Genomic DNA, 22,552 nt, shown 5'->3' on the forward strand with positions numbered 1-22,552 from the left:
AGGCTTTGTTTTATTTTCCAACCTTCTCTGATTGTGATAGTGATGAGGAAGCCTCCTACTCTGATTACTATCCCATCATCCCTGCTGACCTGATGTCTGTCAAGGAGATCCTGGACATGGAGAACTTCCCCCGTCACAGGACATGGTGAGTTATAAGATCTGGCAAAATATGGCAGATGTTTGTGAGGGGTGTATTACATGGAGACAAGCCTCTACTGGGGTGTACATAAATATTACAATATTAATATATATAGATTTTCCAAGAAAATCATTTAAAAATCGTTTATGGGCAAAATAATCAGACCCAGATATGTCTGTGTTTCACATCACATTCATTCACAAATCAAATGTTATATCGCCATAATGCATTGCCCTACATTGCCCACAATGGCCTCATATACCATGAGGAGTTAAAGGGATACGGCAAAAATCTCTTACAGGCTGACAAAAATATACACACACACACACACACACACACACACACACACACACACACACACACACACTGTTCGGTTATTTAAAGCACACTTGTGGCTACCACCACACATACACATACACGGTCATCCCATGGAAAACGATGGGATATATTGGCAAAAATGGTATATAATATTCATGTGAGTGATTTCTTTAGGGTAGAATCACTTGCAAGTAAGAATCGTGTTTTCATAACCTTAGAATGAGACATCTACTTATGGAATGGCTCCTCTTTCATAGAGTTCACTATGTATTAATCAAGAACGGACAAATCACACACTGGCTTTAGGTCGGGCCATTCGCATTTCTGCATTTTTCACGTAGGCAGTTCAGATTAATTGATAATCATTAGTTGCAGCCCTACTTTTAATAGCCTCCATCTGCAGCTCTCAGTTACAGCACATTATGCCTTTACTCATTTTGGATTTGAATCTTTAAAGTGTACAAAATGGGCAACACCTGCAGATGAGCCTTTTCGACTCATGCTAAAGTAAAGGACAGTTAGCGAGCCTCCACTTTTTTCCAGAGGACTTCCTTCTTGGATGATGCATGCTTGTCATGAAACTCTGCCTCTACATCAGAAGTCACCACCACATCCTCTCTCTCCACCTTCTCAAATAAAGCAGAGTGGGTCAAGTTTCACTGGTGCTTTGCCCTGCAAGCAATTGACAGCACATGAGCTCTTATGCCAACAGAGAGTCTCAATAAACATCGGAAATCAGAGCTATTTCTTTGCTCTCATCTGTCTGTAAAAGGCCAGCTGGGGACTTGTCCCATCATTTGCTGTCTTACGGATGTCTTGAAGTCAATAAGCCATAACCATTCAACTGAGCTATGCAGTGGGATCCTTTGTGTTTGTATTGAAGGGGAAGAGGAAAGAGACTCACATCCTATTGGAATTAAGCAGAGCTAAAACGATTACTCAATTAATTGATAGAGAAAAAGAAGCCACACATTTTCTTCACGTTCCTTCTACTTTCTCAAATGTAAGACTCTTTTCACAGATTTTTTTTGTAATATATTACAGTAAACTGAATATCTTTGGGTCTTGGACTGCTGGTCACACAAAAACAGTTTTTTACAGTACAATAACGGTTTCAGAAAATATCACGGTTTCACAATAACACATTATTAAAGAATATTATTAATATTTGTTACAATGACCTTAAATGAGTGAAAACAAGGATTTTTTTTTGTTTTGGTTTAACAAACATTTTACCGCTATAACTGAAACTAGAAACCATTTTTTAAAATGAAAGTACAAATCGAATAAAAAAAAAAAAGAGTGTAAACAGACTCCCTTTTGAAAATGGCTGAAATAACGGTGAAATTCTCTGTCTGTCTGAGTTGATGTTTTTTAATGCAGTAGATAAGTAAATGTACATGGTATGATAACCCTCAATTTTCATACCACGGTATAACTTAAAACCAGGACACTGCTGCAAACCTAGGCTCCAATTAATTGTGATAGTTTTTCATTCAAGAAAATGATTGGCAGATTAATCATCAATGAAATAATAATTGGTTGCAGAGTCTTAGACGGAAGTTGTAGAGACCAGATAACATATAACAGTAAGTTATTATCCACATGAGTAACAGGTCAACTACATAATTTAAAAAGAAGTCAGCATGCGGCTGGAGGCTTAATTTCCTTCCACAACAGAATGTATTTAAGTTATTAGTGAATCAGAATCTGAGAGGATTTTGTTGATGACATGTATGAGCCATCTTTTACTTTTTAAGTGTCTTATGATCATGTTGCGAGGACAGGATTACTGCTCAGCTGTCATGGAGAGGATGTAACAAATCTAAAAATAAGTCCCAAAATAGGGAGGTTTAGGTCACCGGGAACAGGAAGTGAGGGAATTGTTGCCTCTTGTCACAGGATTTGCTTTACCGAAATCCCTTTTCTACTGTAGGGGCACCTTGTCCTGTCTGGGTCATGCAGTCTGTGTTGGGGCTCAACAGCACTTTTACAGTCGAAGGCTTAGTGGCAGCCTCTCTAATCCGTCCAGAAATTGATTAGACTCTTGTGTCAGAAAAGGATTTGACATCTCTAATGTATGTAGACTTCTTCATCAGTACTAAAAATAACTTTGAAAAGAAGCATTGGCTACAACAGCAAATAGATGGATGGACAGAGGTCACTATGAGTACTGAAGGAGAAGATGGGTAATACTAGAAGATAGAGTTGCCAAGGAGGGAGAGTGAAAATGGGGGAAGTCATTGAGGGTGCAATCACATCCTCTTGAAAGATAAAACACATCTGACAGCGAGGAGCTGCAGTGATGTGGCCCTGCCAACTTGGCATCTTCTGAAATGCTCTCTCCCATGCCACGACCAGAGTCTCAATCCATTCTGCTAACATGCTTAGTAGGGCTGGGCCATATGGCTAAAAATGTTACCACGACACAAAATATTCATATTGGTCGATATCAATAATAATATCTACCAAAAAATTCAAATACTCTCTCTTTGAAGTTTAAAGGCTGATTTTTACTCCTGAGTGAAAGTTGAAGAAATTATTTTGTTAATTACTGTCTTCACTGTCATTTATTGTCAGAGCACGACAAACAGTTGCCTAACAGCAGAACATTTCACAAATCTGAGGTAGATTCAAAACAATAATTGATGAAGAGATGTTAATTCTGGTTAGCAGCATGTCAAAAGCATTTAAAACATTCTGTAAGTGTTTTAGTGACATTGGAAACTGAGTAAACAGACAAAACAAAGATCTCAACTGTGGTTACACCCACAGTTTATAATTTCTGCTGTTTCTTTTTAGATTGTTTTTAGGGCATTTCCCCTTTATTTGAGAGGACAGATATTAGCGTGAAAGGGGCAGAGATAGGGGATGACATGCAGCAAAGGGTTGAGGCTGGAATTGAACTCATGGCCGCTGTGGCAAGGACGGAGCCTCTGCACATCGGGCGCCTGCTCTACCAACTGAGCTACTGGGCACCATATGATTTCAGCTGTTAAACAAAACACTAACAAAAGACAGACGACGATGTTGTGAAGTAGTGATGAAAGCCTATCTGACAAGACAGAGGCATGAAACATCAGGTTAGTCAGTCATGTTAACTTGCTCATATACCATTAGCATTAGATGAATAGTCTTTACACCTACTGTAGCCAAAATTATGTGGCAAATTCAATAACGCTGCAACATTATCCATGGTCAAAACAATCATTTTAAAAATGTCTTTATGCTCATTTAATGTAGTTCAGTCTTCTTCTCCTGATTAATGGTGGGTGGTATCTGATGTTAGGTGCATTACCACCTCCCTCAGCTCGCATATGGCTGGTTTAATTATATGAACGATTTATCAAACATTTATTATATCACTATCGAGGAAAATTATACTGAGATAATTATCATTTTAAAGGTGTAACAATACATCCTTTTATTAGTGCACTGATTTATATTCCTGGGATCATACTACATTGTTAGGTAAAGAGAAAGTCGTCCTTCTAGTGTGACGTGTATCGATCTAAAATCATTTTTCAAGGCATTAGGCACTAAGAATTTGTGCCTTGTATTTAGCATGTCAAATGTTATGAATGTGAATGTATTTTTTATACTTACAATGGTAAATAATTGTAAACATAACTCTGTTTCACGTATCGTAACACGCATCGTGTTAATGTTAAAACATATCGTTACATCCCTATATCATTTTATCGCCCAGCCCTAACGCTTAGTTCTAATTCAACGGTGCTGATCACTTTCAGATTTTTCCACCTATTAAAGCTTTCTACCTTTTCATCTAGCGAGTTTGATTACCTCCTGCAATTTTTACATCGAACCTTGATTCTTCGTAAATCTTATTGCCCTGAGAAGCACTGAGACGAACCCGGTATGGATTGATATTTTGAGGTGGAGGCTGGAAATCTAGCAACGCTGAAGATGACTGACTCCTCCCAGGATGAGAGTGAGGAAGGAAGGATGAAGTTGAAAGCTCTCAAGGATTGGCACACTATTTCTGGAAAGGCCTGAGTGCTGCAGGATGCCAGAGCATGACATTTGTTTTGATTTGTGTGGAAATGAATGCACTCCATCTTTGTGCGTTGGCAAGTGTGGCTGCAATTGCGCATTACTATGTGACTCACATAATGGTTTCTCAACTATCTCCTCCCCATGCTAAGAAGGTAACATGTAAGTTGTTCAGCTGACTCATGTATGCCTGGCTTGTCTTGGCAGAAGGGGCTCGCTGTTGTTTGCGCCAATGAGCAATATTAAAATTTCCATTTAGAGCAATAATTAAGCCATAAACCCCCTCATACCCACTGACTTGATGTGTTCCAGTGGTTCATTCCCTCAAGGCTTAAAATCTCTGAGCCTACAGAGATTAAAAATACTGACAGACACACACTTTACTAAACGAGCCCGTGGCAGAAAAGTAAAAATCATGTTTCTGAGTGCCTGGGAGTCTGAGTGTATGTGGGTACGCATTTGTCTGCACATGCATCTACACATGCATGTATTTATTTGCATATTTATCCGTGCTGTTTGTGAATTTCACAAAATTACCACAAGCATTTGTAGGGCCATTCATGTTCTAGTGTCTATCAAAGCTCAGAGAAGTGTTTGTGAATATTTAAGATTCTGTCTTTCTGATTGTTGTGGCTGTGTGTTATTGTGTGTGTTTGTGTGTGTGTGTGTGTGTGTGTGTGTGTATGTGTGTGTGTGTGTGTTTGAGTGAATTTGTGTTCAAATAATTAAGCCTTGGGGACTGTCAATCAACTGATGGTTCAGGATACACACCCCTCTGGCGAAGAGAGAGAGGAGTATTAAAACACATTCATAAGGAAGGCAAAATTCATGATTGTGTGCGTTGGAGTGCATATACCTCCATGCATATGGATGAACTGCATTTACACAAGAGAATGTACAATGTCATGTACTTTGATATATTCACAGCTACAGCATAGCGTGCATGTATATATAATAGACTACCAGAGGGCCTTCTGGTTTTGTGTACAGCCTTTATAATGCACTCAGAGTGCAAGTACAGCAGCCATAGAGCTGGCGGAGGTTCACTGTGTTGCAAAACGACCTCCAACAAGGACGTATATCATGAACTCACTGAACCCATTACGACCATTGCGCTACTTGCTATGAATCATGCTGCCTTGACAAAGAAAGATAAAAATTGGTTTCTTCTGAGAGAAAAGACGATCACAACCACCTACCTTCTCCATGACAACCAACTTGATGACAGGGAATTCAAGGATGTCACACAGCAACAATTTGAACTGTCAACACCTGAAGGAGTCTTGGAGAGGCGCATATCATCATGTGAGAGTGTACCGGCAGCACCGCATCTCTTCACAGTGATGTGAATCAGCAGTGGCAGCGGGGCTTGATATTCCACTCATAAAAACACCAACTTCTACAAAACCTTTGAACGTGTGTGACAATGGTGCTCATGTGAAATGACACGTAGGTTTAAATGGAGCGGCAAACCGCCCTACCTCATCACTGAGCCTTTTAAACGACAAACTGCCAAATATCATTAAAGTAGCAATTGTCTGCAAATGGACTGGGACCGAAAGAAACGTTTATGTGCCGAAAGAAATCAATGTAAAATTGTTGTTTTGTTTCACTCAGAGGTCGACCAGTGCTGTTACAGCCGTATTCAAACCTTTGTCTGAATTGCTGTATCTACTTGTAACCTCCTCTGATTAAGGTCTGAATTGTTCTGAGAGCCTACTCAAAATATTAAAATAAAGCACAGTACTTCCTGTCTACTCTTGGTTGGAAATAAAATAAACACTTCAAATGTGTGTTTACTACAGCTTATAACAGTATCACAAATGGTGCATGGTGAATAAATTGGTAATTTGGTCATTACTGTGTTGGTATTAAGTTTTGTAACATATTCGCTAACTAATTACACAAATAACAGTAAAAGCAATCATTCAAAATATATCAATCATGTTGCGCTGTGTCCCACCAGGGAAATCCTGAGGGAAACTCTGGCTGCTGAGGGAGAGTATCACAGAGACAAGTGGACCCTGTTTGGGAACGAGGCTGAGAAGGTGGAGCTGGATGTGATCAGGAACCAGCGTATTCTACGCACACGAGTTGACAAAATGACTCTTCGCAAGCAGGTAAAATTCAGTTTTGGTCTTGGGAATGATCTAGGACTAACTTGTGGTCAGCTTCGTCAACACAATACTACTACTCATATTCCCAACCATATTCATCATGTTCTTAACTAGAGATACTCTGATATCATTTTTTCCTTCTCAATACCTTTTCCGATAGCTGAACTTGCATATCAGCCAAAACCAAGAATTGTCTCGATACAAATTAAAAAAAAAACAAAACACTTTTGTATATTACTAACTCTGTATGGATTTGAAATGATTGCTTTTATTGTTGTATGGCATGGCTAAGATTAAACCCTTGTAAAACACAAACTAGTATACAAAAAAAGAATGCCATAACTGCTAAACTGCAGACATTTTGCTAAGAACTAATGTTACACTGTTCACCAGGTATCAGTTCTTCTTCACCGCTATACAAAAATAGTTGCCACTGGCTGCACTACGCAAACTGCTGTGTAGGCTACTGTTTTAGAGCAACAGACAAGAACTGATTTATGGGAAAACAGTTGTTTTACCGTATATGAGACTAGTTGGAGGTTTGTTAATAAGTTATGTGGGATATAAATAATTGCAAAACCTTAAAACCTAGTGATATGCAGTTGAGAACCACTGATTTAGAGCAACAGACAACATGCTGTTTCAGTATAAGAACTTAAGACCAGACTCTTACAGTGTTATGTCATGCCCTACCCACTAAACTACTCATGATGTCCATACAATCAAATTATATTGGTTTTGTTTTGCCTAATTATTGTGTCTGGTTTATCATATTTGAGCTAACCAGCACTTTATGGTAAATACCATCCTGTTTTAAAGACTTGCTTGCAAACATGTGATGAGGACTTGGCTTGAATTCACATCTTCCACGTTTGTTTTTTCCTATCTTAAATAAACTAGAAAACAATGCTGTTATATTTCCCCTGCACTGAATGAAATACAAGCAAAGCAAATGTCTGCAATGTCTTTAAGATGGGCTGCAGAGTGGATGTTAAAGACAAAAAAAAACAGCACTGTGCAAAACAAGGTCACATCAATGACCTAGTTTAATCAACTTTGATATACCAGAGATAAAAATATCAATGTTTTTAGTGGTTAGTTGCTAAATTTATGCATTTTTTCTTTTCTTGTTTGCGAAGATGTTTCTCCAGCGCACAACCACCATCACTATTCACAGTTCCATTTTTGTATTTCCTTAGTTCATCTGTTTCTCTCATTCAGTTTAAATGACTTGTGAAGCACTTGGATGCTTGCTGTAGGAAAAAAAGTTTACTTAAGAGAGACTAAGAATATATTTATCATAACATTGCTTTTTCATTTATCTGCAAAATCTATTTATTCTACATTTTCATTTTCTTGGATCTGTCTGAGCTACAGGCTGAAAAAAGGGCATCTGCCCACATGAAGTACCTGGAGCGTCTGAGTCAGAAGGCCCCTGACTTTCCAATCCCCCTGAGAGCTCACACTGTCTGGGAGGGCATGACGGTCACACTCTGCTGTACCGTCCAGGGCTGTCCACCCCCAAAGGTCACATGGTAAGAACTTCCATTTCTGCTGCACTCAATTCTGTTGGCCTCCACTGGCCTATGGTGATTTGTTCTCCAGCAGTTTCTGTTAAAGTCTTGGGTCATACTGCAAACTGATGTCATTCTAATTTAGTTTCTCGCTTGGTTAGAGCAGAAAAAGTGTCATGGCCCAAAGTTCCAACTTTCACAGAACAACTACATAATGTGTACAAAGATGTGCACTCCTGATATCTTACTTCAGGCATTTCCAAAGTCCATAGCCCCTGAGCACAAAAACCATAGTCCCTAAACTCATTTTAAATGGCCCTGATAGTACACCTGGCTTGCCACACAATATTGGTTTATCAAGCAAGATCATTTTGCATTTCTCCTTTCACCTCATAATGGCAGTACTATTATATAATGTGTAGACATGCATCAAGTACAAACTAATGTGTTTCCCTAATCAGACGATAAACAACAAGGCCACGGCAAAGAAGCGTCAGCAGTAAGAACTTTTAGGAGCAGTGAAAAGTTGAAGACGAAACAGTTGAGTTTGTAAGGGAAAAAAAAGTAATAACCCATTTGATGCTACAATCAGCTGTCTCCCAGGTGTTTTCACATTAATGTGGCCCCTACTACAAAGGTTTAGACACCCAGTCTTACTTTAACTGAGCTGAAACTATCGGTCGATTAATCAACTGGTCAATAAACAAAAATCTATCTGACAACAAATATGATAAATAACCATTTATGTCAGTTATTTTTTTATTTTGGCTGTTTTCTTCTGTTTTCAGACGACTGTTTTCAGAGGATTTTCAGACAAATAAAACAAACAGCTGAAAGATGCCACTATTTCACTGACTATTGAAAAAAGTACGAAAGAAGAGTGATGAAAATAGTCCTTACACCTGGGCCACACTGCCTGTTTGAGCAGCATGTGCATGCTGCAGAACCTGTTTTTTTTTTATTTTGGCACCCCTGTTAAGCCAGAATGCCTGTATGAGCAGCACATCTGGAGATTCTGAGTCTCACAGTTTGTTTGTTTTTTACGTGTGAGCCTCTAAAAATGTAGGGCTGCAATCAATGCTGGACTGCTGCGGCTCACACACTTGCAGTGTCCACACAGACAGCATTGTTACTGCAGTGCTGTTGCAGAGCACCCTGCTGCTAAAACTACTATATTTCCACAACTAAAAGCTACTACTCCACTATTTTATGGTTTTAATTGTGACATATTTGCACTTGTGTTTCATCTAAATGAAAAAGGACTTTTGATACTAATACTGATTTCACATTATACAACTTTACACTACAGATTCAATGTCTATTGGTCACAGAAGGAATATGAATATATCTGTTTTACTCAACCTGTCCTGTTTCAATTTCAAAATAAAATCCCTCTGACAATGTTTCAGTCACCAGAATCCTCTCAGTTGTTAACACAAGACTTTTTATTGTGACATATTTGCATTACCATGTTGTTGACAATGCAGTGGCTTGCACGGCTCCTTAAAGTAGTGGAGTATTAGTTTTTAATTGTTGAAATATAGTAGTTTTAGCAGCAGGCAGCTCTGCAACAGCACTGCAGCGACAATGCTGTCTGCGTGGACACCGCAAGTGTGTGAGCCACAGCAATCCAGGTAGTTGTCACATGCTGCTCACGCATGAAGTGTGGCCCTTGCGTTGGTTGCAGCCCTACATTCTATCATTAATTTATGGCTCATCCATAATACAGTGAAATACTGTTGAATTTGTCATGAGATCATTAGAAGTATATCATTAGAGGTGTGAGAGGTAAGGTGCTAGGTTAGGTGATACACCTGTACATGCAAATGATTGAATACAGAGATGAGACTATTAGTCCATGAGTTGCTTGCAAGAAAAAAACAAAAGTCATGACACTACAGTTCTGAACCCTGACTTGAATATCGTCATCTGAATTAATATGAAATTACCTGAGTTAATTCAGGCAACGTGCCAAACTGTCGGCCTTGATACTTAAGCTGCTGTGAGAGCAGCTGATGGATAGCCTGATGGTACTCAGTATTCATGAACATAAGCCGTGATCCAGAATAACTTGAAGCTCATGGGCTTCACCATCCCATATGGGACCCATCGAGCCCAATGAGCTGCAAAAGGCTGCCCTCAACAGTGCCCAGCACAAGAAGGAATGAGAGATCAAAGTGCCCCTCTGGTTGTTATAGATTCAGCCAAACTAACATTTGAATAGTGAAAGACGAGCATAAGTAATAAGCAGGCAGGATCATGAACCATAAGTGAAGCCCATTGTTCACTTTTCTTTTGATATTCAAAAAAGCCTTAACTTTTGCATACTCTGATCTATTTCTAACTTCCTGCCGCAGGTATAAGGACGGTGTGCGTCTGAGAATGTCTGACCAACCATGGAATTACCATCTTGAACAAAAATTTGGTCTTAACACACTGGAGATCAGAAGGTAGGTCATTTGCCCAAATCCCTAATTAAGGCAGAAAATCTCTGTGCAGAAAACTGTTTGAGTATGAGGCAGGGGAAAGTAGGATGGGGCATGTGTGGATAGCACGACCTTGCCGTCGATTAATTTAGAATAAAATCAATTATTTAAGAAACTTTGGGGTAACGTAGGAAATTGTGGTGTCATGAGATAAAATGTGGCTTTCCACCTTTGAAATAAATGCTGATGCTGTTTTGTAAGTCTGCTCCATTACCTAAGTTTAAAGAATGAAGAAAGTCAACTAAGTTGAGTGGTCTGACGGTACAGCACCACATATCCTTCTTTCTTTATGTTGTACTAGGGATTAATTTAACAGCAAGAACAACAGAGTAAAGTATGTTACCAGTAAAAAAGTGCAATAAAAGCAGATATTTGTCTCACTACTGCTGCATAAAATTTCTTTAGGTGCTCTCCTGATGATGCGGGCGAGTATAAAGTGGTAGCCAAGAGTCCCCCGGGTGAAGCTACGACCTTTGCAACACTTGTGGTGAACTGTGAGTAGTTTCTTGTTTCATATCAGGTCCACCTTGCTGGAAAACTATTATGGATAACACAAAGATGGGTAATAATACAATGACTGAAATACATAAGTTCTATGAAGGCCGTAAACTGATTATGGCTTACTGAGACACTAACAAAAGCTGTAAGATTTAAGGCCATACAAGCAGTCCAAAGATCATTGAAAGTGCAGGATTTAAACTATACAAATGCTTTTAAAACCTGTGCACACATTTACCCCTGCATAGCATCAGCAACTGTATTTGGCACATGTGATCCATTTAAACTACGCAGACACTGCACAGAATCTGCTCAAAGTAAATCAGTGACAATGCTCCTCAGTGTATTTGGCTTAATAAACATTCAAACACAAACAGACAACAAAGCTTACTTTTTCATTTTGTACACAATTAATAATATAAATAATAAGATTCTGTTGTATTTGAAGCAATACAAGTCTTCCTACTCATAAAATCATTCATCTTAGATTTTTAAGACTTTTAAAGACTTTTTTAAAGCCACTTGGACAAAATTTAGGACACATTTTAAAGAAGACAAAATTGGCATCAATTACTTAAGGTTAGAGGGGAATTTACTTTATTTTTTAAATATTTATTGTAACATAAAACATAACTCTTTGGTGATGTTAATACAAGAGGCGTTCCATAAATTATTATCTGTTTTTAAGTTCCATATTATTTCGAGTGTTTGAAATGCAATGCCACAAAAAAAATGTTCATAAAATGTTTAAGTATTTTAAGACATTTTAAAGATTGAGTTAAGATATTTTAATGCCAAACCAGGCCTTATTTTTTCAAAGATAGATTCAATGCCTTTAAGACTTTTTAAGGATCCACAAGAACCCTGGGGAAGCAAAACCTGATTTACTCTCAACTATAAGGTGTTAGCTGTAGATTGAATTTTATAGACAATGCAGCCTTTGGGACGAGTAATAGCCATATTTTATATGTGTATAATGGTCATCTTTTAGGGTCTAACGCACCTGAATCACACAGAATAGTGCAGCTTGCATATAAGTGGACACTGTTCCTCAATATCAACACTTACTGATATTTTGTAGATCTGAAGAAAATAATCTAGAAATCGTGTTTAAGTGGTGTCTTGCACTGCCTTAAATATGATAAATATCAGTGAGAAGTCTGTGGAGTCACAGTGATAAGGATAAAAGGAGGATAAAAAAGACATAAAAGAACTGCAAGATCAACAAGGTTTACACACAAGCTCAAAGGCTGCTGGACATGAAGAAATAACCCAACAGCAAGATGATCAAGAGTACTGACCAAAGCAGACACCAAATCACTGAATTCACAATAACAAGCCCAGTAACATCACAGCACAGAGCAAAACACACGTCTCGTGTCTGTAGCCACCACTGTCATCCACATTTCAACACCACCGACAGCAAAGATGAGAGATGCATGTTACAAACAGCAGAGTGTTAAACAAATAAAACTACTCACCATTTGCTGAAGTCAGCCAGTGTTAAAGCGTCTCGGGATGTCCGTCCATCATTTGGGATCTTGCAGGTAGCAGCTGGTCGGGCCAACTGTTTGTGAAGCGTGGTTCTTGATGTTCAGTCAAAACATCGAAACAATGCACCGCATGTCTTGGTATAGTCAGTATTTTTCCTTATACCACCACAAGTGAGCTGTTTCAAGTGTTTAAACAGTCTGAAAAATAATTTAAAAAAATATCCACTCGGCTTAAACGGAGGGTTGGAGTCACGCGCAGCACCTGTACAACATTAGCTGGTTAGCCGCTAACGTGTTAGCATCAGTGAGGAGCGACTCCACTGATTTTCCTCGCTGTTTCCGCTCCACACTGGCCAAAATGCTCCCACAGGTTTTTCAACACCCGACCACCGTACTTTAATACTTTGAGTAAGAGCAAAATGTATTTTAATTAAATTTGAAGCTAGTTATTTAGCCACCTCTACTCAATTAGCCGTGTGACGCAGCTCTATGACCCACATAACGGAAGCCCCGCCCCCTGGTTTGACGTTTGAGCAGTGGTTTAGCTGTTGCTAGGCAACTGATAGACGCCGGATGTCGCCCACGTGGCCTTGCTTGATCCCTTTACAAAATCAGAGAACGATTTTTAGTTTTCTGTGTTTCAGTAACATGAACAAAAAAAAGGTTAGACCGTCTTTTTTTTAGGCACATTACAGCTCCTGATCTCCGAATCATAGCCGGTGAATATTCATCATTCTTTTTAAAAAAGCTGAATAACCTCACTTACATCATAGAAATAATTTGACCTAACAAATAGATAATAAGTTGATTGTGATATTGATTTTTGTTTTGTATATTGGCCAGTGAGTAACAAGAAATTGCAGTAGGCTACACATAAAGGTCAAGCGTATAGCCTACAATACATGGGGATACAATTGCAGTAATTTAATACAATATTAATAACTGTGTTTTCATCCGAATATAAACACCTGAAACTACGAACTGTTGTGTTTTCTTTACAGGAGTAAATAAAACAATGGATATTTTTACCTTCGGCAAGATATGACACTGCAGTCAACCTATATTTGATAGAAAACTGTTCGCTTTTTTTGCCAGTACAAGTTGTTAAGTTAAGCTTGGTAAACTTGGTACTTTCTTTTGTCTTTTGATGGCTGTTTTGAAATATAATCTATTTTTCTGGGATAGTCTAGATGGACATCAAGTTTGATTACAGTGTAATATCTTGTCTACAGTAAAAATGAAACCACAGTTATATTGTTCAGTGTTTTATCTCCACTTTAAAGAGCAAGTCGTCTTCCACAGAGTCCGCCTTATTGTTTCCACAGTAGAATCAAACATCTACTGTCATTGCTCTTCATGCTTGGCAAACAAGAGACGTTTCTTTAGGTTACAGTCTTCAGTCTTACCACTAGATGTCACTAAATTCTACACTCTAGACCTTTTATACAATATGAGGTCATTTATAAATGGTGTTGGCATTAGTTTGTCCATCTCAAGAAACCTCAGCTTCACTGCCATATCTCACAGTCAAATATAATTATCAAGAATGTTTGATGTTATGCATTTGAGTTTGAAACTAGGATATCAGCTGATATATTGTTATCAGACTTTTTAACTTTCAACTATTACTACTAAATTGTTTTGGTCTCAGGAATCCAATATCAGTCTGGCTATAAAATGAGCATTTCAGTTTTTCATTTATTTTGCAGGGGCACAGACATTCATTGATCCCCCCAGGGCACTGACACTGTTGTGGCCAAATTCTACCACATATCCATATTTCTATCCTCCTAATACCTCCAATCTTGTCACTGCTCAAGTCAGATATATTTTCTTATTTTTTAATAAAGCCCAAAGGGAATGATTTCTACTTTGCTACTTTGCTTTGTGATGCTATTCTCACTTGCAGTGTTTTCCATCCCTGTTATCCAAGTTTCTATATAAATTTTATATTTGGATGAAAATCCGCACCAGATTAAAACAGATCTCATTGCAGCGCTCTTGCATTTTCAATTATAATGAGGACAGCGATGACTAATAGGCAAACATCCTCAGTGAGCACCATGGCCTTATATCACTGTGACAGAAACCTTCATAATAAAGATGTTGTTTTTTTTCTTTGCACCTTTTATATGACCCACCCTGTCTTTAAAGGGCTCTGTGCCCAGCAGTAAAGTTCCCTAATGTTGTAGATTAATTAGATGGTCACGGATTTTAATGATGCACTTCAAGGCTTCTCCCTCTCATTTAAATTTCACATGCTTTCTTCGGTTGTTAAAAATAGGTTAAAGGGAATATTAGATGTGACTTGCATAAATGTGGCATTGCCAGGTTTGATTTGTCTGTCGTGCCTCTCTATCTCACGCTTGTTCAGTTTCACAACATCTGCCTCTGTTTCTGTCTCCATCTCTGACCCTCGCTGCCTTTCTCCAATCTGTCCTGCTCTGCTGCTCTGCCATCCTGCAATTCAGCATATCAAGGAGCCGTGGCTGGTTCAGAGCACTCGAAGACCCCCGGTAAGTTTCACACCAGGGTCTAATGAAAAGTGTCCCCTTTCATTTTCTGTGCTGCCCTTTGAAGTTCTTCCCCTCCACCAGCGAACGAGGGAGGGCTGAGTTAGCTTTGAAGACTGTGACACGACACTCGGCTCTGCTGTCCGTGCTGCACCTCATAAAGAAAGATATGGATGCACTGAAAGCGAGCAGTACATTGATGGTGTTTGTTTATCATGGTAGTTAATGTTTCTATGTGGGTGGGTGTGCGTGTCCGTGGGTGTAAGTAAGACTATTTGTGGGGTAGTTGCTGTGGGGATAGAAATACTCGCTTCCAATTGAGTAAAACCGAGAGTCATGTATATTTCATTCCAGGGACAGCGGGGGATTTATTCCATTTTGCTCCAAGCTGTGGAGCATCTCATATCGGCTGTGGCACTCTTTGGCCTAGATTAGGCTCCACCATGTATGGAGATCATGACATTTTCAGCCTCTACCCACATGTATGCTCAGAATCTGATCAGGCTAGCTGTACATGAGAGATATGATGGTATTTTGCCTTGAATGGATAGACTATCACCTGGAAAACAACAGCCTTAGCCTAAAATTTCAAAAATGAGCCTGCTCAAACTAACCTAAAAGAGACCCTTTTGTTGTAAAAGAAGCTACACCACAATGGCATGATTATGTTTTTGTGTCAACCTCATTCTTAAAGTCAATTATTAACCCAAAATCCCAAATTACCATCTTTACCTAACCACAGTAAGGACCTCAAATTAACATCACCTTACTAGTGCAGTAGTAGATAAGAAAATAGACTTATGAATCAGTTTAGTAAATGTCATATCCATTTTTGGAAGGTATTAAGTGATGTTGCCTGCTGAAACTGCCTATATGCATTGTTTTTGAAAGCAATGTTGAATGACACAATGGAGGACGAACCTGGTCTCGTAGAAATATGTGAAATGGATACAAAGTCTTACCAACACATTACATTTGTTAAAAATGGGGATCTTTTTGTCTCGTTGGACACACATTTTAAGTAAATATCAACATTTAATGAAACTGAGGGGACTGTATGTGTCATGTGTGGGACTAAAAGTCAAGTGCTTAACGTAACTACGCAAAACATCTTTGACTAAATTACATCCTGTATATAGTTATTTCTACAAAGCCATATTTTTTTACTAATCTTAACCAAGCATTTTTTTCCTTCTAAACCTAGCTTTGAAACTGTTTCACAACAAACCTGCAGCCATTTGTATTCAACTTTGCATTGACATTATTTTCATGGTGCCAGTGCGTAATTTTAAGAAGCTTTGTGAGGTTGTATCCATTCCACATATTTCTGTGAAATTTTGTTATGAGGGCTTGTTGAGAATAAGACACAGTTCTTATAATTACCTTTCCACTCCCGTCATACTATACACATCTGTGAGACTTTCCAGGTCCTGAGAAAGCAATACAAATAAACAAATCCTGTCAGTTACGATTATAATTTTGAAAATTGTACAAAAACTGAATTTCTCGGATGTGGGGAAGCAGAGACCCAGTTAGAGACTTTAAAACTTTGGAAAAAAACACAAGCAATCAGATAATATTTTAAAGTTCACTGTTGAGCCATTTAAACTACTCATTATGTGGAAGTAAAATAAAGTTATAGTCTAATCTTGCATAGATTTATTCTGGTTCATTTTGGATCTTAAACTCTTAACTGTCAGCCTGGCTATGCAAACATGCAGCTTTACAGGGAAATAAACATTTTTTAATGGGCATTTTGGATGCATCGTCCCATTTTCACATCCAGTTGTGGGTTACATAACTAGATTAAAGTAGGGATATGTTTAACTGTTGTCTGCTTCTTTGAGTGCTTGTGTTGCTCGCCCTTCTGGAGTTAGTTATAAGGCTGTGTCGTCCAGTGTCACATTTAAATCCCCACATCTTTGCAGTGACAGTAAATCTCCTAAAAGACCCAAGAAACTGACATCAAAGAACTAGATATGAGAGAGTACATCATTACATAACGTACACCTGTATCTGTGTCTGTATCTGTTCAATGAAATGAAATGTATCCTTGTCTGTGCTTGGAATGGGTGGAGGAAGTGGGTGGGACTTAAACTGGAAATGGGTGGGGCTTATTTCTAGTATGAGATAGGAATCAGCAATTAAAAATATTGAAACATTTTACCTGGATAATATTTGTGGTATCTCTACCACATACTTCTGGATCACCCAAGTACTCAGCTCAACCCTACAAAAAACTAGCAGCAACCAAGGCTGCGTTGCCCTAGGTCACCTGCATTTCTGCCAAAAAGTTGCACTTGAACACACCACAAAGACTATAGCTAGCGGACAAACTAGTACATACATGCTGCACCTGCATGAAAGGAGGTGGTGGTATTTACTGTGCACTAGCACGCAATAACACAACCAATTACAAAATGTTTTGAAGAGCTCAAGGGCTAAATTATTTTTAATTTTTTACCTAATATTATTTATATTACCAGTTTTCCTTTAAAATAAAGTTGATACTCTTAGATTTGGCCGTAAGTCACAAGTAGATTGTAAAATGCTTTTTAAAATGTAAATCATGGACCGATTTAAGAGTACGAGAATGACTGTATGTACCGTTTTTTATTTTACTTTATTTCTAAATTATTTTAAAGAAGCGTCAAAACTACCAAAGTAAAGTCAAATTACACACATCTAATTCAGCCATCTTACAAACACACTGTTGCTTCAGCAGAGGTAACATGTGCTGTAGGTGCAATACGATGCAATACATTCTCCACACACTCAGAAATAAAGTGGCAATCATTTTGAATGAAGCTTCATCAGCGTGTAATGGCTGTGGGGCCTGTTTGCTGCATGAATATGCTGAAGAATTGCATGCTGCTGTTTTTATGTAACTGATACTTGATTATCTCATACAGAGCAGATCATATTTTCCATCTTGAATCACTCAAGACACAAAAGCGAAACTGCGGTGAATTTATCATAATCATCATTGCCGCTGAGGGAAGGTTTGAATGATGGGAAACAAAGATCCAAGCGTTGTGTTTTTAATGAAGCTAGACACACGTTCCTGTGGTTGCCTGGACTGCTAAGCAGAACAAGATCATTATAAGAAACATGTCACAGGCTCTCGCATTCATCCCTGAGAATAGGCTTTGACAAGACCTTGTGGCACATATATATCTCACACTTCCAGATTGTATTGCTTCGATGCTTTGACAAGTGAGAGAATGGCAGCTGAAGGAATAACTTGTCAGGAAATTGTTCACTTTAAAAAAAAAGTGTCACATCTTCAGCCTTTTCTGCTGTCTTCTGTTGTTTCCTCCAGGGGACACCTCTTCTGGCTGTCCTTTGTCTCTTTGCACTCTTGGATTAAGCAGAGGGTCTTTGTCTATTGTGACGATGCAAGACAGCATAAGATGGTCATTTTAGTTAATTAAGACCCTCCGGGTTGCTTTGTTCAATTCATTCCCTGCCACTGGTGAGAGACATGGAGGACAGAAGAGCTTGTTACTGCTGGCTTTGCAGAGGAAAAACTGATGTCATAGCACAAACCTGATGGTATAGAGACATCAGAGCTTTTTTTGACCAGGTTTGGTGACACAGCTGGGGAGATGAGCGCTCATTTCTTATCAGGAATCAGCATACTTCTCTGTGTCTGCCACTTATGCTCTGCACATCCTCTTCTTCCTTATTCCTCTCCTCTTTACCCGTCATGCTTTTCTACTTTGTAGCAATCCAAAGGTCCACCCAAATTATTAGTCTAGAATTTTTTTTCTACACTAATGCCACATCTGTAGTGGACTACCTTTAATTATCAATTTTATCTTTGCCCTGCACCAGTGAGGAAAAGCAAATGAAAAATTCTTCTCTCCTTTTCATTTTTATCCCTCAATGCCGCCGATAACCATGGCCTGAGGCATTATGTTCTCAGGTCGTCCATTTGTCCGTCTGTCGCACACAATATCTCAAGAAAGCTTTGAGGGAATTTCTTCAAATGTCCACTTGGCCTCAGTGATGACCTGATTAGAATTTGGTGGGCAAAGTTCAAGGTCACTGCAACCTTGAATCCACCTCATTCTCGTTGATGTAATATCTCAAGACTTTTAGGGAATTACTTTAAATTTGGCACAAACATTGACTTGGCCTCAATGATGAACCAATTAGAATTTGGCTGTCAGAGGTCAAGGTCAATGTGACCTTGCATCCATCTCATTCTCATAATTATCTCAAGAAGACCTTGAAGGAGCACTCAGTAGCTCTACCTGGTACAGCAGGCACCCTGACAGACGCAAATCTCATATCTGCAAAAAACACACAGAAATTTGAGAACCATTTAAATGACACCCAAAATGTACAAATTATAATACAAATGTTAAAAAAAAAAAAAAGTTTGACATCAAAATTTACGAGAAAACAGTCCTCGTCACAGTGGCAACACTTTCACTCTGAAGCTGTCCTATTTAATAAAGGCAAAGAGCCAAAAATTATCTTAAAAACGAAGAGGGTCTTTAGGAAGTTTCCTAAAAAAAACAAGTGTTTAATTGGACTCAAGGTTGAAGTGATTAGATTTTGGTGGTCAAAGTTTAAGGTCACTGTGACCTTGTGGCCGACTCAATCTTGTGACTGCAATATCTCAAGTAGATCTTGAGGGATTTTCCCCAAATTTGGCACAACTGTCTGTCTTGACTCTAGACTGAGCCAATTTTAATTTGGTGGTCAAAGGTCACTGTGACCTCACAAAACAACATTTTTAAATTCATGCACTATGACAAAATTTCACGGTGGGTGAAGCTATGTCTTTTCACAGACATAGATGTCAAATGTCACTTGAGTGGTTTGCAGGTATACAACTGTGAGACAGTAATTATAGATATTTTTTTTACCCTTATTTTCACTTTACTTATGTCTTACTGATTCAACGGGTTTCCTCCTCTTTACCTCTCTCCCTTATCCTTTATCTCTCACCTACCCTTTTACCGCATCACCTCCTTCACCATCTTTGCCCACCCCCTCTCCCCTACAGGCTGGGGGCAAGAAGTCCAGTTTGATACCATGTTCCCCCCAACATGGGTAAAGGAGGGTGACAGCCTCACCCTGCAATGTACCTTCACCTCAGCTCTGCTGCCACAGGACGTCAGCTGGTTCAGAGACGGTGAGTGCTGTTAAGATAAGCCAGACATTTGACAGTTAAGATATGTGCTTGAGGTTTGTGAGTTGTCATTGTCTAGGTGTCCAGCTGCATCCCTCTAATAATGTGGACATTAAGACGGCTGACAATAAGGCCGCCATCACTCTAAAGGCTGCACACAAGGAGCATGAAGGCATTTACACTGCTCAGCTGAGGACCTGGGACGACATCAAGGAACACAGTGCTTTTGTCTACGTCACAGGTGAGGGGAAACATAAAGGTTTTGATGTGAATGCTGCACTTATGTTTGGTCCTTACTAATTATGTTATATTTTCAAAACGTGTAGTTATTTAACTGTTTCTCATAGTTTAACAGAGTTAGCACCACCACCTTCCCTGCATTGGAGCAAGACATTGACTTTGGTTTTGCCTCTTATTTTGTTGCTTCGCATGTCTTTGAAATTATATTGCATCTTTTTGTGGGTTTCTGTCTCTATGTAAATTTTGTGTCTCTTTTTAGTCATTTTGTATATTTTTTGCCTTTTTAGTTTTTTTTTGCAGTTCCTGGGCATCTTTGTGGTCTTTCTTTAATCTCTTCCTGGTCTGTATGTAGATAGATAGATAGATAGATAGATAGATATACTTTATTGATCTCAAAACTGAGAAATTGGGGTGTAGCAGCGCCATACAGTAAGAACAAAGAGAATAAAGAGCAAACAACATTAATAGAATATAAAAGGAATACGCTTAAAAAACTAAAAACTAAGAGACGATACATATATACATATATACACAAGTGTAAAGTGCGGAACAGTATCTGAATAAATAAAAATAAAGTCAGCAGTGTAGAGTGACCTGGAGACATGTGTTACTATGAATTACATTTTGCAGGTTAAAGCCACCCTGGCGCTTTGGGCTCATTCAGTAATCTATCTATGCTTATATGTGTAATAGTTTGTGCCCCAGAGGAAGAAGAATTAAATTAATAAAAACTTCTAAACAGTTAATGTCCCCTCAGTGCTGCATAAAAAAGGAAGAATATTGTTGTGATCACTGTTTTATCCTAAAATACCTTCTGATTTTGAATTTGTTTTCCAGTCCAGACAATTGTAAATGACCCTCGAGCATTATTGAACCACAAAGGTAAAGTCAGGCGCTAAATATTTTGGGATATTTTTTTTTTCTCTCTGGGCCCTCTGCAGACTACTCAGTGTTTAGATTGAACATATTTAAACTGATTTCTTAGTCCATAATATGTTCATCTGATATTCCCTGATCCAGTTCCATCAGTGCTGTAACGGGGTGTGGTAGGACCCAATTGCAGCACAACAGAGCAGATGAGCAGTTAGTAATGACCTTTATTTAATCTATTTGGCAGGCTGAATGGAGCAAAGATGAGTATAATCAGGTTGCAGGTAAGCAGGGACAGTTATCAGTTCTGGGGTGGAGCAGAGTTCCTGGGTTGATCACAGTTCGTACAGAGACTGGGGTGAGCTCACGTTCACAGGTGATAACTCACAGTTCGAGTGGGGAAATTGTGAACATGGAGCGGACTGGCAGGTGAATGTATCAGGTAAGTTGCATATATACTTACAGCAGGGAGCTTTCGGGATAAGCGGGTACTCCTGAGAAGGGCGGGCAGGACTTGTGGTCAAGGAGGAGGCAGACTTGGCAACAGGTAGGCAGGTAGCGGAACAGACGAATCCAGTAGGAGCAGGAAACGGGATCAACGAGGACAGGTGGTGAATCGATGTACCATCAGAACAATAAACCCCAGTGGCACTCACATGGAGGAGATGTTTCGCTCGGCAGGAGGCTCTGAAGATGGACGGAAGAATGGCAATCTCTTTGGATGGAGCCAAAGCAGTAGAACACCTCACAACCACAAGCAGATGAGAATCAGGAATTGCAAAACTCGTGGTCGGAGACAGAAGGCTACTGAGGCAGATACGAGAAGAGGTGTTCAGAGGCAAGCTGAGTCGAAACCAGGAAAACAGTCCGAGTGTAAGTGCTAGAAGGTCAGGCATGGAAGTGAAGACAATCTGAAAAACAGTGAGTGAGGCTGCTTTAATACTAGCTTGATTGGAGATGAAGAGTAGCAGGGAGCACCAGGTGGAGGTGATGAGGCTGATGAGGGGTAGTGGCCGGGTGGAGAGGTGGGGGTGGAGTAAGTGAAAAAAAATCCCACAGCAGCAGGAGATAGGCAGAGCAGACTGTGACGAGTGCTAACCCGAGACTAACCTATTTCTATTTAAACAGTTTTGCTAAAGCAACATTTCTTGTCAGTTCCAGCTTATTGTGCATTTGACACTGAAATAGGAACCTGTTTATGTTA

The 22,552-nt window shown here is 39.1% G+C and overlaps 1 protein-coding gene and 1 long non-coding RNA gene across 3 annotated transcripts in view; one reads left to right on the forward strand and one right to left on the reverse strand.

Annotated features, from left to right (window-relative positions):
• The window catches only part of myom3 (myomesin 3), a 79,356-nt gene that overhangs the window by 12,064 nt on the left and 44,740 nt on the right, over window positions 1-22,552 (forward strand). The window contains exons 3-10 of the mRNA XM_042490301.2: window positions 41-145; window positions 6,438-6,591; window positions 7,966-8,123; window positions 10,460-10,552; window positions 10,994-11,082; window positions 15,051-15,095; window positions 20,113-20,241; window positions 20,318-20,479. Of these exons, the coding sequence (XP_042346235.2) occupies window positions 41-145; window positions 6,438-6,591; window positions 7,966-8,123; window positions 10,460-10,552; window positions 10,994-11,082; window positions 15,051-15,095; window positions 20,113-20,241; window positions 20,318-20,479 (935 nt within the window). The remainder of the gene's footprint in view (window positions 1-40; window positions 146-6,437; window positions 6,592-7,965; window positions 8,124-10,459; window positions 10,553-10,993; window positions 11,083-15,050; window positions 15,096-20,112; window positions 20,242-20,317; window positions 20,480-22,552) is intronic.
• On the reverse strand, window positions 17,724-22,283 carry LOC148188252 (uncharacterized). Of its 2 annotated transcripts, none has more exons than XR_015777913.1 (3): window positions 21,812-22,283; window positions 20,059-20,248; window positions 17,724-19,390 (listed from the first exon to the last, which is right to left on the reverse strand). It is a non-coding gene; the product is annotated as an uncharacterized LOC148188252 (long non-coding RNA). The 2 variants fall into 2 exon arrangements; XR_015777912.1 differs by having other exon boundaries at window positions 17,725-19,390; window positions 20,195-20,248.

Source organism: Plectropomus leopardus, chromosome 11 (genome assembly GCF_026936395.1).
Source record: "Plectropomus leopardus strain MGB_pleo_1.0 chromosome 11, ASM2693639v1, whole genome shotgun sequence".
In the NCBI taxonomy this organism is placed as follows: Eukaryota; Metazoa; Chordata; class Actinopteri; order Perciformes; family Serranidae; genus Plectropomus; species Plectropomus leopardus.